Source organism: Poecilia reticulata, chromosome 22 (genome assembly GCF_904066995.2).
Source record: "Poecilia reticulata chromosome 22, P_reticulata-male-v2, whole genome shotgun sequence".
Classification (NCBI taxonomy): domain Eukaryota; kingdom Metazoa; phylum Chordata; class Actinopteri; order Cyprinodontiformes; family Poeciliidae; genus Poecilia; species Poecilia reticulata.
Genome location: NC_088851.1, coordinates 18576824 through 18589648, shown reverse-complemented (window position 1 = coordinate 18589648; position 12825 = coordinate 18576824). Strand labels below are relative to the sequence as shown.

The 12825-nt window shown below is 38.5% G+C and overlaps 1 protein-coding gene across 1 annotated transcript; it reads left to right on the top strand.

The window, feature by feature from the left end:
* Positions 1 to 466: 466 nt before the first annotated feature.
* LOC103458508 (zinc finger FYVE domain-containing protein 1-like) lies at positions 467 to 12439 on the top strand. Its single transcript, XM_008399364.3, has 11 exons — positions 467 to 1910; positions 2651 to 3155; positions 3701 to 3915; positions 4118 to 4224; positions 4310 to 4418; positions 4534 to 4631; positions 5025 to 5142; positions 6639 to 6809; positions 7033 to 7213; positions 7333 to 7446; positions 9913 to 12439. The coding sequence occupies exons 1-11, from the start codon at positions 1410 to 1412 to the stop codon at positions 10143 to 10145; spliced, it is 2352 nt and encodes a 783-aa protein (XP_008397586.2). The 5' UTR covers positions 467 to 1409; the 3' UTR covers positions 10146 to 12439.
* The last annotated feature ends 386 nt before the right edge of the window (positions 12440 to 12825 follow it).

The window sequence follows — 12825 nt, the reverse complement described above, 5'->3', positions numbered from 1 at the left end:
GTTGCTGTTTAGATTTGTAATATGTTTTGCATATTTCCCTAGGATTTTCTCATAGTTTTAAAGTCCAGTTGTATTTGGATTGAACTACAAATATTAAAACGAACTATCTGTAGGATCAGTATGATTGAGTTGACTTTTTTTGTAAAGTGTGTTGAGATGATATATTGTGAAGTTGTACTATATAAACAAAGTGAATTGAAAACAGAATTGAAATCCATGTGCTCTCTTCAGATTTTTGATTATAAAATGTTAATCATAGAATTTCCATTTCCCTATGGGCCACATAGTTTAGATCTATCGCATAAAATTCTCATGAAATACATTTAAGTTGGGATTGTAATTTGATAAAAGGTGAATTGGTGTATAAATACGTAATACTTACATCTCCAATTACCCAGAAGAGAGTTTACCGTGTAGAACTACGTTTCCCGTCATGCCACAGCACTCTACTTCCTTCTTCACCTCTTTGACTGAAATAATCAGATCAGCTGATCTGACCTAGCAACAACACAACGTAGCTACAGAAACCTGCAAGGGAGGGGGGGCTGAAGAACAAAACAATGACACTGCTCGGAAGGATTCAAACACAGTAAGACTTTAAAGGACTTTTAAAAACGTAATTGGGAGGATTTCCCTCTCGATTTAAAGCCAAACCAGCCGCAGTTACCAGCGGTTCTCTCACCGGCTAAATTTGTATATGCCTCCTCAGTTCAGTTGACAAACAGGAGGCTAGCTGCTTGTTTTGGACGGATGAGGAACATTAGCGTTTGCTGCTTGTCTGTGGAGAAAAAAGTTAAAACACAAATCGCTAAATTAGGCCAGCTGTAAGCCGAACTGAGGCTGAATCATAGAGAAATTAATTTGATAAATTAGCTTCCTAAGCTCAGTTTGTTTTGCTAGCCAGCCTGTTGTTAGCATTGACATTTACACACATATTTATGTCAGAAAAAGCTCCCGTTATTCGCTTGGTACTGTCTGTTCCCTCAGATTTATACAATATATTTTTTTAGCACCACATTTATTAAGTTAGGAATTGAAGTTGGAAAATAAAAATCGATCACAGATATACCTTAGGGATGTGTTTATAAAAATAACCCAACGTAATCACCAACTTTTATTGCACTGGCAAGCTAACTTTGTGTTTAGCATATCTGTTAGCATTACTTTTAGCAGCAATAAATTACATTATTTAAAACAGCTAAATCACCTTCAACAATTTTTATAACTTAATCAAGTTAAAAGCAGCTAAAACTGTCAGCATGCAACTGTCTTAAGATTATTTATTAATATAGTATCATTTCAGTTAAATATATTACTTTGTGTGCATTTCACGTTAACAGTTTTTTTTGGAAATAGCTGCTCCTCTAATAAAGTAATAATCCGAATTTAAGATAATCTTCTAATAAACAATGAGTGGGCATGGCTCGTCATCTGAAAAGGGAGTCAATACAAGTTTAACATGTCAAGAGAATTATTCCTGTGGTGGCTCCGAAGAGGCGGCATTTGAGTGTGATGACTGCAAAACCCTTCAGTGTGTCAGGTGTGAGCTGGAGCTCCACCGTCAGGAACACCTGAGGAACCACGACCGGGTCCCAGTTGGTCCTGGCCATGTTCCCTACTGTGACAACTGCAAAGGAGGGAATGGGGATGGCAGCAAACGCCTCAGGTCTGTGGTTCGCTGCCAGAATTGCAAGGTGAATCTGTGTCAAGATTGTCAGAAACGTACCCACAGCGGGAGCAGCAAGAAAAAACACCAGCTCATATCTTTCCCTCCACCACCCAAACAAGCTGAAGTGAACACTGCCAAGACTTCTGTCCAGAACGCTGATGTGCCTGAGTCATCTGAGAAAACACGGCTTCTGGAGAAGGTGTCGAGCTTTCTCTTAGTTGATGAGAATGAAGAAATGCAGGTGAGTTCTTCCTGTTCTTCCACCCACTTTGTTTCAGTCACTTGTGCTTTCATTCAAAATGTTTTTCAGACAGTCTGAAAATGTGCTTTGGACAAACCTCACTGCTGTTACCGAGGAACAGATCAAGTCTCTGAAAACAATCTCTAAGTTGTCAAAAGGACTATTTCTGCAGTTTCTTGGCCATGAATCCAAAATTGTGCAATGTTTTGATTTCTTCATCAAAACATTACACAATATTACACATTACACAAGCAAATTAGAAGTTGCCACTTCTATTTTGCCTTGTTACACGACACTCCCTTGGGGTGGAAAAACCGGGTTTTTTTTCACAAAATTGCTTCTGAATCACTGGGCAAAGTTTTTGTGCAGGATGTTGTTTTTTATCCTAGTTTTTTGGCAAAATTGGGAGCGTTCACCTTTTTTTCTCTTTGCAGTCTTTTTCCCCATGACCCAAAGAGTCTGAAAAACTGCTGTGAGCTGGTTCTCTGCAATTCAATCCTGATACTTCTTGCAGAGTGTTAGAATGTTTTTCCTTAAAGTTTTAAGTTGCTTCTTGATTGCATAATACCACAAATTCAGAAATCTTCCCACTTGTTTGGTGTTACTCCCCTAATAAGCTCTGCACTGGTGGCAGTCTAATCCCTTTGTGGAGTTGTCTTTTGTAAATTAGGTTTTCGTGAGGATTCGTCGGTCTTAAATTTTGTGGTTAATGCTGTTTACTCTCTGTTGTTCCTCTCAAGATAAAAGATGAATTGTCGTTCATGAGATCCCTTGGGTGCAACCCCAACCAGCTGCTGAAGGTGGTGTCCATCTTTGGTAACACGGGGGAGGGCAAGTCGCACACCCTGAACCATACCTTCTTCATGGGCAGGGAAGTCTTCAAAACGTCTCCCACACAGGAGTCCTGCACAGTGGGTGTATGGGCAGCATTCGACCCCATCCGTAAGATTGTGGTCATTGATACAGAGGGGTTACTTGGCAACAGCTCCAAACAGGGCCAGAGAACTCGTCTTTTACTCAAGGTGCTCGCTGTCTCCGACCTCATCATTTACCGCACTCATGCTGACCGCCTCCATGATGACCTTTTCAAGTTTCTCGGTGACGCCTCTGATGCTTACCTGAAGCATTTCACCAAGGAGCTAAAAGCCACGACGGCCCGCTGTGGACTGGATGTCCCTCTGTCCACCCTGGGTCCTGCGGTGGTCATCTTCCATGAAACCGTCCACACCAAGCTCCTGGGTTCAGGTGACACACACTCATTTTCCTTGCAGCAAGTTATCACTTTGCATTGCACTTTATGTTGTGTAAACAATAGCCCTTAAAATGACAGTAAAACACTCCCTCTGAACACAAAATGCATTCACACGTACAGAAAACGAATAGATGGATGTCACAAAACAAACTTACTGTATTAAATTTGGAGTTTATGTGAAACACCAACATAAAGTATCACAAAATAATTCATTTGGGCTATGTCTCTACCAGCTTTACACTAAATATATTTGTCCATTATATTTCATTTTAGCCTGTACTGCACATTTTGTCTGATATTACCATGTTTCACCTTGGTGTGTCCAGGGTGATGTGCAGTATTGGTTTTCTAGTTTTGTTATTGCTTTGAGAGGAAAAGAATACACAACATAAATTAGAAGTCCTATTTGTTATTGCTATGTGAAATTATAGTATTAGGAAAAGAAAAAAGGTCCTGTTTGTGCACACTCAGTCATGTGAACACGTCATTTGTTCAAAAACTTTGGTGAATGTCATATTCCCTCTTTGTCCTACTGTAGATAAATCACTGGAGTCTGTGGATCGGCTGCTGTTGGAGCGCTTTAGGAAGCTTTCCCGCTTTCCTGAAGCCTTCAGCTCCTTCCAGTATTGGGGCACACAGACTCTCAGTCCTCCAACCGATTTCCGGGGCTTGCAGAATAAACTGGAGCAGCTCCTCGATAACAACGCCACGCGTTCTCCTCGTACCCCGGGCGTCATCTTCAAAGCCCTGCAGGTAGAGCTGCATGTCCGCTGACTTTTCAATAATTAATCCGCTTTAATCTGGCTGGATGTTTACTTGACCTTGCTGATCTCAATGAGTGACACTGAACATAGTTTATGCTGATTCGTAGTGTAACCGACTCTGTTTAGTTGCGGTTATAATTGAAAGTTTTTTTTCTTTTTTTTTTTCTTTTTTTTTGTCACTGTTCTTGCAGGCATTGAGTGAGCGCTTTAATGGAGAAATCGCAGGTGAGGTTGCAGCACACAGCTGTTTCTTTCCTGATGAGTACTTCACCTGTTCCAGCTGTTGCCTCAGTTGTGGGTCAGTACTCTTGCTTTTTTTTAAAAACAACAGCTGTCGCCCCATCTATTTCAATGTTCATAATTAATAAATGCATTTATCACAGATCTGGCTGCAAGAGTAGCATGAACCACTTACAGGAAGGGTCGTACCACGAGGCGAAGGAACGCTGCCGTTACTCTGCGCAGTATGATAATCGCATTTTCACTTGTAAGGTACGCATAGTTGCTCAACCTTATTTTTTGTTATTCTGTTTTTAGGTACAATGCTAAAAATACACTTTCTTGATTAATTGATTAGGCATTACTTGGAATAATATTTTCATCTCAGGCTTGTTATGAAGGAGGGAAGGAAGTGTTGGTCGTCCCAAAAACATCTGCTTCCTCAGACTCCCCATGGATGGGCCTCGCCAGATACGCCTGGTCTGGGTGAGTAACGGGGAAGTTCACCTGACGATGTTGATCCAAGCTTTACTCAACATGCTTATTACATTATACAAGGCACGGATCATTATCAGATCCTTGAGGTGTAATAAACTTAACAGCATTAACACTAAATATTGAAATAAAATTGCATAACAAAATCTAGTGGATTTTATTAAAAACAAACAAAAACAAAAAACAACTGTAGATTTTAACACACACTTACTGGTTACTGGTTTGTAAACCGTAAATTATTTTAAGGTTCAGAAAAACATTGATACTCATCCATATAGGTGACTTTCAATTCAGTCCAAAAAGAGACGCTCTCATTATATTTATTTTGTTTAGATAATGAACATATTTAAACGTATTTATCTTTCCCTTTTTCCATATGTTTAGTTACGTTATTGAATGTCCAAACTGTGGCGTGATCTACCGGAGCCGCCAGTACTGGTATGGCAACCAGGACCCTGTGGACACAGTCGTCCGCACTGAGATCCAGCATGTTTGGCCTGGGGTAATAAAAGCAAACTGCTTGCATCTATTTTTAAGTGATATCATTGTTTGAAGTGAAGTTATTATGCAGTAAAAATATGTTGTTTTATATATGACTATATTTTATCCACTATAAAATAACTACACCTTTATAATCCTAGCAGCCACTTTTGTCATCATTCTGATAACATTTTTCTAAGGCTGTAAAGCTTACATCACAAAAAAGAAACATGTCAAGTTTTAAAAATTACTTTTTTATGAAACATATGTTATGGTTAAGATGCCAAACCATGACAATTAAAACAACATAAACATTTTTACAAAATGAGAAATAATATGTTTTCTTTATTGAAATGCTCTATTTTGACAGGGATTGAGGAAAGAAGTGTGTACTTTGACAAAAATGTATGGAAAAAAAATTTGTTTTTCTTGTACCATTTTTTTCACCGTCTTGTAAATTCTTTGCATTATTATATAATATACGCCCACTGAAATTAGCCTTTTTGTAACTGTTATATGTAAAATTCTACTGACTTTTGCAGCAAATGAGCAGTTTCACTAACAGTCATTGTGTAGATCCTGAAAAGCCACAGGTTGAAGACCCCTGGCTTATAATCGTTCGAAGGGAAATGTATGCTTTTGTCACTGCTTTATTAGCCAAATAATATACGTGTTGTGATGACTGCAAGACCAGCGGATGGGCCAGGATAATTTTCTGATGACTGCATGATCTGGAAATGCACAGGACTCTTCCGTTTCCAATGTCTCTGCACAACTGATGCAAAAGAGCAGATTAACGAGTCATACAGCCCCCTGGTCTGTTCTACATATCTGTGTAGTAACACTGCAGCAAACTAAAGCTAGTTCCTGTCACATCTTTTAAGTCCAATAAAGTCCAGTTTATATAGTGGGCACACACATTTGGTATTCGGATTAAGTTTTCAGAGATCTACTGAATCAGGATAGGATAAGTTACTTTAGCTGTTATGTCACTGTTGTATTTTTTTTACACATTCAAGGAATAACTTCACTGCTCTCTGACCACAGTGGTCAGAGAATTATTAGCTGAATTAATCAGAAAGTAGTTTGTGCTGTCAGATGTATTTTCAGTTAAATGTATTTGCCACCCCATGTAAGTAAGAGGAGCAATTGCATTTTTACATGGTATTGGGTCATTGCAGTGAGATTTGAATATCAGTTGTGTAAATGCCATAGAGGTGGCCTACATATGTGGTATACAAGAATTGGGCAAGTCGTGCTGCATATCTCAAATAGCCACATCACCTTGACTTGGCTTGTAGTCAGATAATATATTTCACTGTATTAAATGTTGAATTTCACAGATATGAACATGTTTTCAGTTTCAGTTTTTTTTTTATTTATTGCTAAAATCAGCTAAATAAATAGTATTTTTACTCATAGCTTCACAGATCCTCATTTCACAAAATCCAAACTGTCGCATGATGCAGACCTTGAAATATTGTGACATTCAAACAGATTCTTCTGTTGGTTTTGCAGTCTGACGGCTTTTTAAAGGACAACAACAACGCTGCGCAGCGGCTTCTAGATGGCGTCAATCTAGTGGCCCAGTCGGTATCGGAGCTCGGCGTGAAACCTGCTAAGGCTGTCACCTCTTGGCTGACAGATCAGATCGCCCCGGCCTACTGGAAACCCAACTCCCTCATCATGGTGAGTGACACAGACTCGCCCTCTGCCACCCGCCACCAGCAGCCAAGTCAACACTTTCATGTCCAGGGGGATGTTTACCCTCTATAGCACTGTGCTCCCGTTGCACAACTTAATGCGTGCCTGTCACAAAATGAAACAGGGAAATGCTGCTGGTTGCAGCCTCCTCCCTTCAGCTCTTGATCAATAACAACATGTGCTGTTATTGCGTTTCCCTCTGTACAAGATGTGCCACAAGTGTCACGCAGTCTTCCAGGATAACGACACCAAGCATCACTGCCGTGCCTGCGGGGAGGGCTTCTGTGACGGCTGCTCCTCCAAAGCTGCGCCCGTCCCCGAGAGAGGCTGGGGTCTTGCCCCTGTCAGAGTCTGTGACGTTTGCTTTGAGCAGAGAGCTTCGTATGCAGGTACGCCCTCACAGATTTTAAATGTCATTCCTCTTCCTGTTTATGCTGGTATTTAATCTTTATATGAGCATACCTTTTTTTTTATTTTTTTTTTATTGAGGTTTTTCTTCTTTGTGCAGAAATACTTGCGTCAGAGCTTGAGGAGGAAGAAGGTGGGACTCTGGCCAGGAAGGTTGGAGAGGCTGTTACCAACACCATAGGGGTTGTGGCTACTGCTATTGACATCCCACTTGGTAAGTATTGCTCAAAAATCAGATATAGTTATGTAGGTAGGTATGGAAGATTCAAAATGGGTAGTATATTGCCCCCTTGTGGTTGAGTCTCATAAAGCTTATTTTGTGGATAAACATATCCATAGATCAAGTTTCTGACAGCTGTTATGCACAAGTCAGGTCAATTAAACTTAAATAAGTGAGAAATAACAAACAAAGCTAATTGCTTACTTTAAATCAAACAATGACTTAAAGTAAAAATCCTTATCAAACCAGAAAACTATATGGGTATAGCTAAGAGGATAAAATGTGGCTTAAAATCTTTGAATGTATTAACCGTAAAGCCTGTTTTATACCTGCACATTTGATTTACCAAAGAATTATAATTTTAACATTAATGTTTAAAGAAGTGGGTTTGCCAGAAGTTGCTGTTTTTGCATCTGAATGACTAAGTCTCCATACATGAGTCACGCTTTACCCCTACGCCACCATGATGTTCCATGAGCTACATTTTTACAGCTTGATAACCTTACTATTGTGATCTAATCAGCAATTTCTTTGATTTGTTGCTCCTTTGTCATCTTTATTTATTTTTTTATTCAGAGCTCTATACATAATGAAATGCTCAAAGAAGTGTTTTGTATTTATACGCACACAAAAAAACTGTCGATGTTGAATTTCTTCAGTTTGCAGCGGTTTTTGTGAAGGAGTTAGATCTAAGTCTTTCAATCCCTCCAGTCAAAATTGAACTAATTATTTCTTCTCACAGCTACAACTCTTTTCTACTTCATTATCAATATGTTTCAGACACTGCAGCCTAAGTTTCTGGCTATCTTCTATTAATTCTTTTTTACTAGGTGCATTTCCTCCTCAATAACTTTTTCCACGTCCCAGAATAGCTTTATGAGGCCATTTTTTTATGCTTTAAATTCAGTTTGCACTGCCTCTGTCTATGTAAAAATAGATTACCAGGGTGCAAATGTGATCATTACTCTAGCCCCTCCCTCAACGTCCCGAGTAAACTCAAACTTTTGAGGAAAGTACCTCCTCCCCAAAGAAGAACTTAAAACGGCTGAATCGTCTTGTGAATCTGTATCATGAAATGAATCTTTAATAAAACTAGTAAAAGGCTAGCTAGCAACAGCGTTGTTCACTGAGCTGAATCTTCAAATTTTATCTGCTGTGTTGAACTCAATACATGTATTTTTTATTAATGGATATATTGTGTAGCACTAAAGGGACTTATTTGTGTAAGAAACAATTATGTGTCAGAAACACGGCTCTGTTGTGTTCAGTGAGTGACATATTGTGACATTCTTTTGCCTAATTTGCTTCTTAAGAAATATATTGACTGTTTTAATGTGTTTGTTAGGTTATTACATGCTAGCCTGATGTTGACTTGAATGTACTTCTCAAAGGCTTTGATAAATATGTTTTTGATAACCTGATATCCTGCTGGAAATGTCTCTGTATTCATGGCCATCCCTAAAATACCTCAGAGCAAACTCTACTCCAATCACAACAAAATTAGACCACCTACTTACTAGTTTTTTTTTTTCCATGGTAACAAGAATCATGTCTCCTAAAGATTTTATTCACCGCATAGTAATGGTCCACTTGAGACATTTATGATTAAGAATATGCACAATCAGTGTTTTTAGTGCCTGTAGTTAGGTAAAAAATTGTTTATGATATAAAAAGTGATATGTACTCTGCAGGTCTAATTTTCTGTAAAGGGTAGGTAAAGGGAACTTGAGCAATAACAATAACAGGTAAAAAGGACTTGAGCAATAACTTTCTCCACTATTTTGACTCAAAGTCATGATCATACTTTTTCACATCTTGCATCATTACAAGTGCAAAACATCAACATGTTTTATTGCAGTCAGAGCTAAAATTGAATGATTTAGATCAAAGCATACGCATGTGTTTGAATGGCTCAGTCAAAGGCCAGACCTAAATGAGAATATGTGGCAGGACTTAAAAATTTACACAGACCCTTCATATCCAATTTGACTGAGCTTGAGCCATGTTGCAAGAAGGATGAGGGAGGAGACATACGCCATTAATCAAAAGGACTTGCAGATGTAACTGCAGCAAAATGTGGTTCTACAGAGTAGCTTCAGGTCCACTGAATACCAATTTATGCCATGTGTTTTTCTAATTGTTTGTAAAAAATGGTAATTTTCCTTTCACTTTACAAAGAATGCACATTAAGTTCCACTAAAAAATATTGAAGTTTGTGATTATAATGTGACAAAATGTGAGACTGCTCAATATGCATGAGTACTTTTTCCAGGACACTAAGTTTTTCAGCAACTTTTCAGTAGCTCTAATGCTATTTATCATCAGACTGACAGATTAAACTCCGTCTTGATCTCTGACTCTTTTCTCAGCAATATTAATCTTCACCTTGCTGCTTTTATATTGTCGAAGACGTGTTAGTGTGTTGTCGATGACTATATTTTTGTTCCATTTTCTCCGTAGGCCTAGTGAAAGACGCAGCCCGTCCTGCCTATTGGGTGCCTGACCAGGACATCCTGTCGTGCCACAACTGCCAGCGCGAGTTCACTGCCAAGCTGTCCAAGCACCACTGCCGTGCCTGTGGCCAAGGAGTGTGTGATGAGTGCTCCCCACAGCGTCGAACGGTCCCTTCGCGGGGCTGGGATCACCCTGTACGCGTGTGCTCCGGCTGCAACCAGAAACCTGGAGAACTTTGATATGGTTGCTTTTCCTTCCTCTTAGCACCGGAGAGAATTGTTCACTCATTGGCAGTCTGTCACTACTCAGGTGTACACCTGCTACTCTAATGGATTGGTCTTGCATATATGGAAAGGAAAACATAGGGAATACTTCAATATTTTAGCAAATTTGAATTTAAGAGTTCCTGTGGCCTTTCTAGAACACACAGAACATGGGGGTTACTTGACCTGAATTTTAGCTTCATATTTTGGTCATTATGGACATAGATCCAAAACCTTTCCGTTAAATAAAGCTGTTGAGGTATTTTTCTATTATTAGAAAATATTTTAAGAAATGCATTATTTGAAAGACTGATTGTTGAAGATGATGGTCAGTTGCTGTGGTTATGACTCCAGCAAAACGTATCTTGACTGGTTGTTTCTGATCTTGGGGCGTGTGATGAAAGTGTGATATTTTATATTTGTTTAGGCATAACTGCGGGTTCCGTTGCATGCATGCATTGCAAGATTTTAGTTTTTGCACTAAGCCTTTTTTCAGCTGTTATAGGCTGTTGCTTGACATGGCCAAAAGTTAGGTATCCAGCAGAGGAAGTATGCAGTTCCAAACTGAGCTAAACTCTGTAATAGTAGTTTCAGATTTGGATTTCTGGTGTGCCAAAATGTATTCAGGTCATTGTGTCTGTGGAAATGTAATGTTTATATTCTATCATGCGATTTGTGGTTGTATGAACTCACAGAGGTGTGTGAATCTGACTTGTTGAAAAATATTTAAATGTTAATTATAAAAAAAAAAATGCTTGTAAGCACACTGTCTGGCTTTACAGTCTCAGAGATCTATGGCCTTTTTTACTTGTTCAGACAATAAGATCTGAATCAACCTTACCATATCTCTTGCCAGGTGGCATTTTAGAGTTTAGATGTTACAAAATATTTGCATTTTATGTTCAGATTTTATTTTTGTGTGCATTTCAATACATGTACTACCTACTCGTGTCTATGGATCATGGAATACCAGAGGAAAACAACATCCAGATTTCTCTCCAAACTAGTTTTTCATTATTCAGTAACCAAACTGAACATCGGCACAGTACCTTGAAAAAGTATTTATACCCACTCTATTAAGCAAATCACAAACGTTGATGCATTTTATTAGGATTTTAGGTCCTACGTCGACACAAAGTAGTGCATAATTGTGAAGTGAAAGGACAAGGAAACATGGTTTTTTGATATATTTTACGTATGTCCATCTGAAAATTGTACTGTGGACTTTGACTGCAAAATTCTAACAAATTAACACACTATGATGTATTGCATTGTGCTTCTGTGTGGATGTTTAGAGTTGCAACCGTCTTGGAAGGTAAACCTCTACTGTAGTTTCAAGTCTTTCGCAGGCTCTAACAGGTTTTCTCCCCATGGTTGCTCTTTATTTAGCTCCATCCATCATCCAATCATCTCTGACCAGCTTCCCTCTCCATGATTAATGAAAACAGCCCCACAGTAGGATACTACATTATGTTCAGCGCCATGTGTGGTGTTAGTTTTCCCTCCACACAGCAATTGTACCACACTCTTAATCTTTTGATGATCAATTTAACTGATAAATGGAAATATTCAATGGGTATCAGTACTTTTGCAAGGCAATGTGTGAGATAAGGACTATTGCAGCTTTTAACTGCATTTACGTAAGTTGTTATGAAAGGGTTTTTTTGTCCACCCTCGTATTTTTTTTTTCATATTACTGTACATGTATGTTTATATTTCTTGTGTTGGAAACTACGCCAACTGCTCTTTATTTATTTTTATTTTATGTTTTTAGCCCAAGACTGGTATAGTGATATTCAGATCTAGCTGTTCTGACACTTTGTCTCGCATGATGTAACAGAGTTTTAACCTGGCTTGCAGCATTGTTAGTTTTATTGAGTAACCTGCCTGTTACACAGTGATGTCATGGAAAGCACAAAGGGGGGATGCCTTTGTTGGTTAAAACAAAGAAATATAGATCTTTGTGGATAGTTATAATTTTTTCTCTGATCAAGGTTAGGCTGCCTGGTCTCAAACATATTTATTTGCTTTAATATTCAATCAAACACTCCCCTAGCAGTCTTGCACATAATAGAATACAAAATGTTGTAATCCTGTCTGTTCATATCTTATTTATCATGTTTTGACTTTTTTAACACTTAACACTTCTCATTTACAAACAAGGAGGAATGAGTGATTTACTTTAAACTGTTTGAATCTGACTTGAAGAAGACTGGTGGGGGAGTTGCAAAGGATTAAAGCTGTGTCAGCACCCGTCTGTCAAAACATAATCTGGAGCTGCCTCCATGTTTTTTAGTGCAAGTGTGTGTGTGTGTGTGTTTTATATCTCTTCACGTACTGTATGTGGGAGGAAGAGATTGTGTGCACTCCATTCCTGTCAAACACTGCAAACACAGAAATAGTGAGTGGGAAAAGATTTAGTGTGCTTATTAAATATGCTAAATGATTTATGCTTATTTTAATAAAGAAAGTATTTTTTTCCCATATTAACATTCATTGCCATTTAAAATGTGCTATATTATTACACCAAAAATTCCACAGTCAGCTTTCGGGGATACAGTGATGGTCTCTTTAAAAGTGTTGAAATTCAATTGTGTACAATATGAATACAAGGGAAAACCCTTTAAAATATTTTTGACAGTTTACCCCTATGAAG

Excerpts from the sequence above, each read along its gene's own strand:
- LOC103458508 (XM_008399364.3), top strand. The coding sequence starts at position 1,410 with ATGAGTGGGCATGGCTCGTCATCTGAAAAGGGAGTCAATACAAGTTTA. Across the intron at positions 1,911-2,650 it reads ATGAGAATGAAGAAATGCAG|ATAAAAGATGAATTGTCGTT; the intron begins GTGAGTTCTTCC and ends GTTCCTCTCAAG. Across the intron at positions 4,632-5,024 it reads GCCAGATACGCCTGGTCTGG|TTACGTTATTGAATGTCCAA; the intron begins GTGAGTAACGGG and ends CCATATGTTTAG.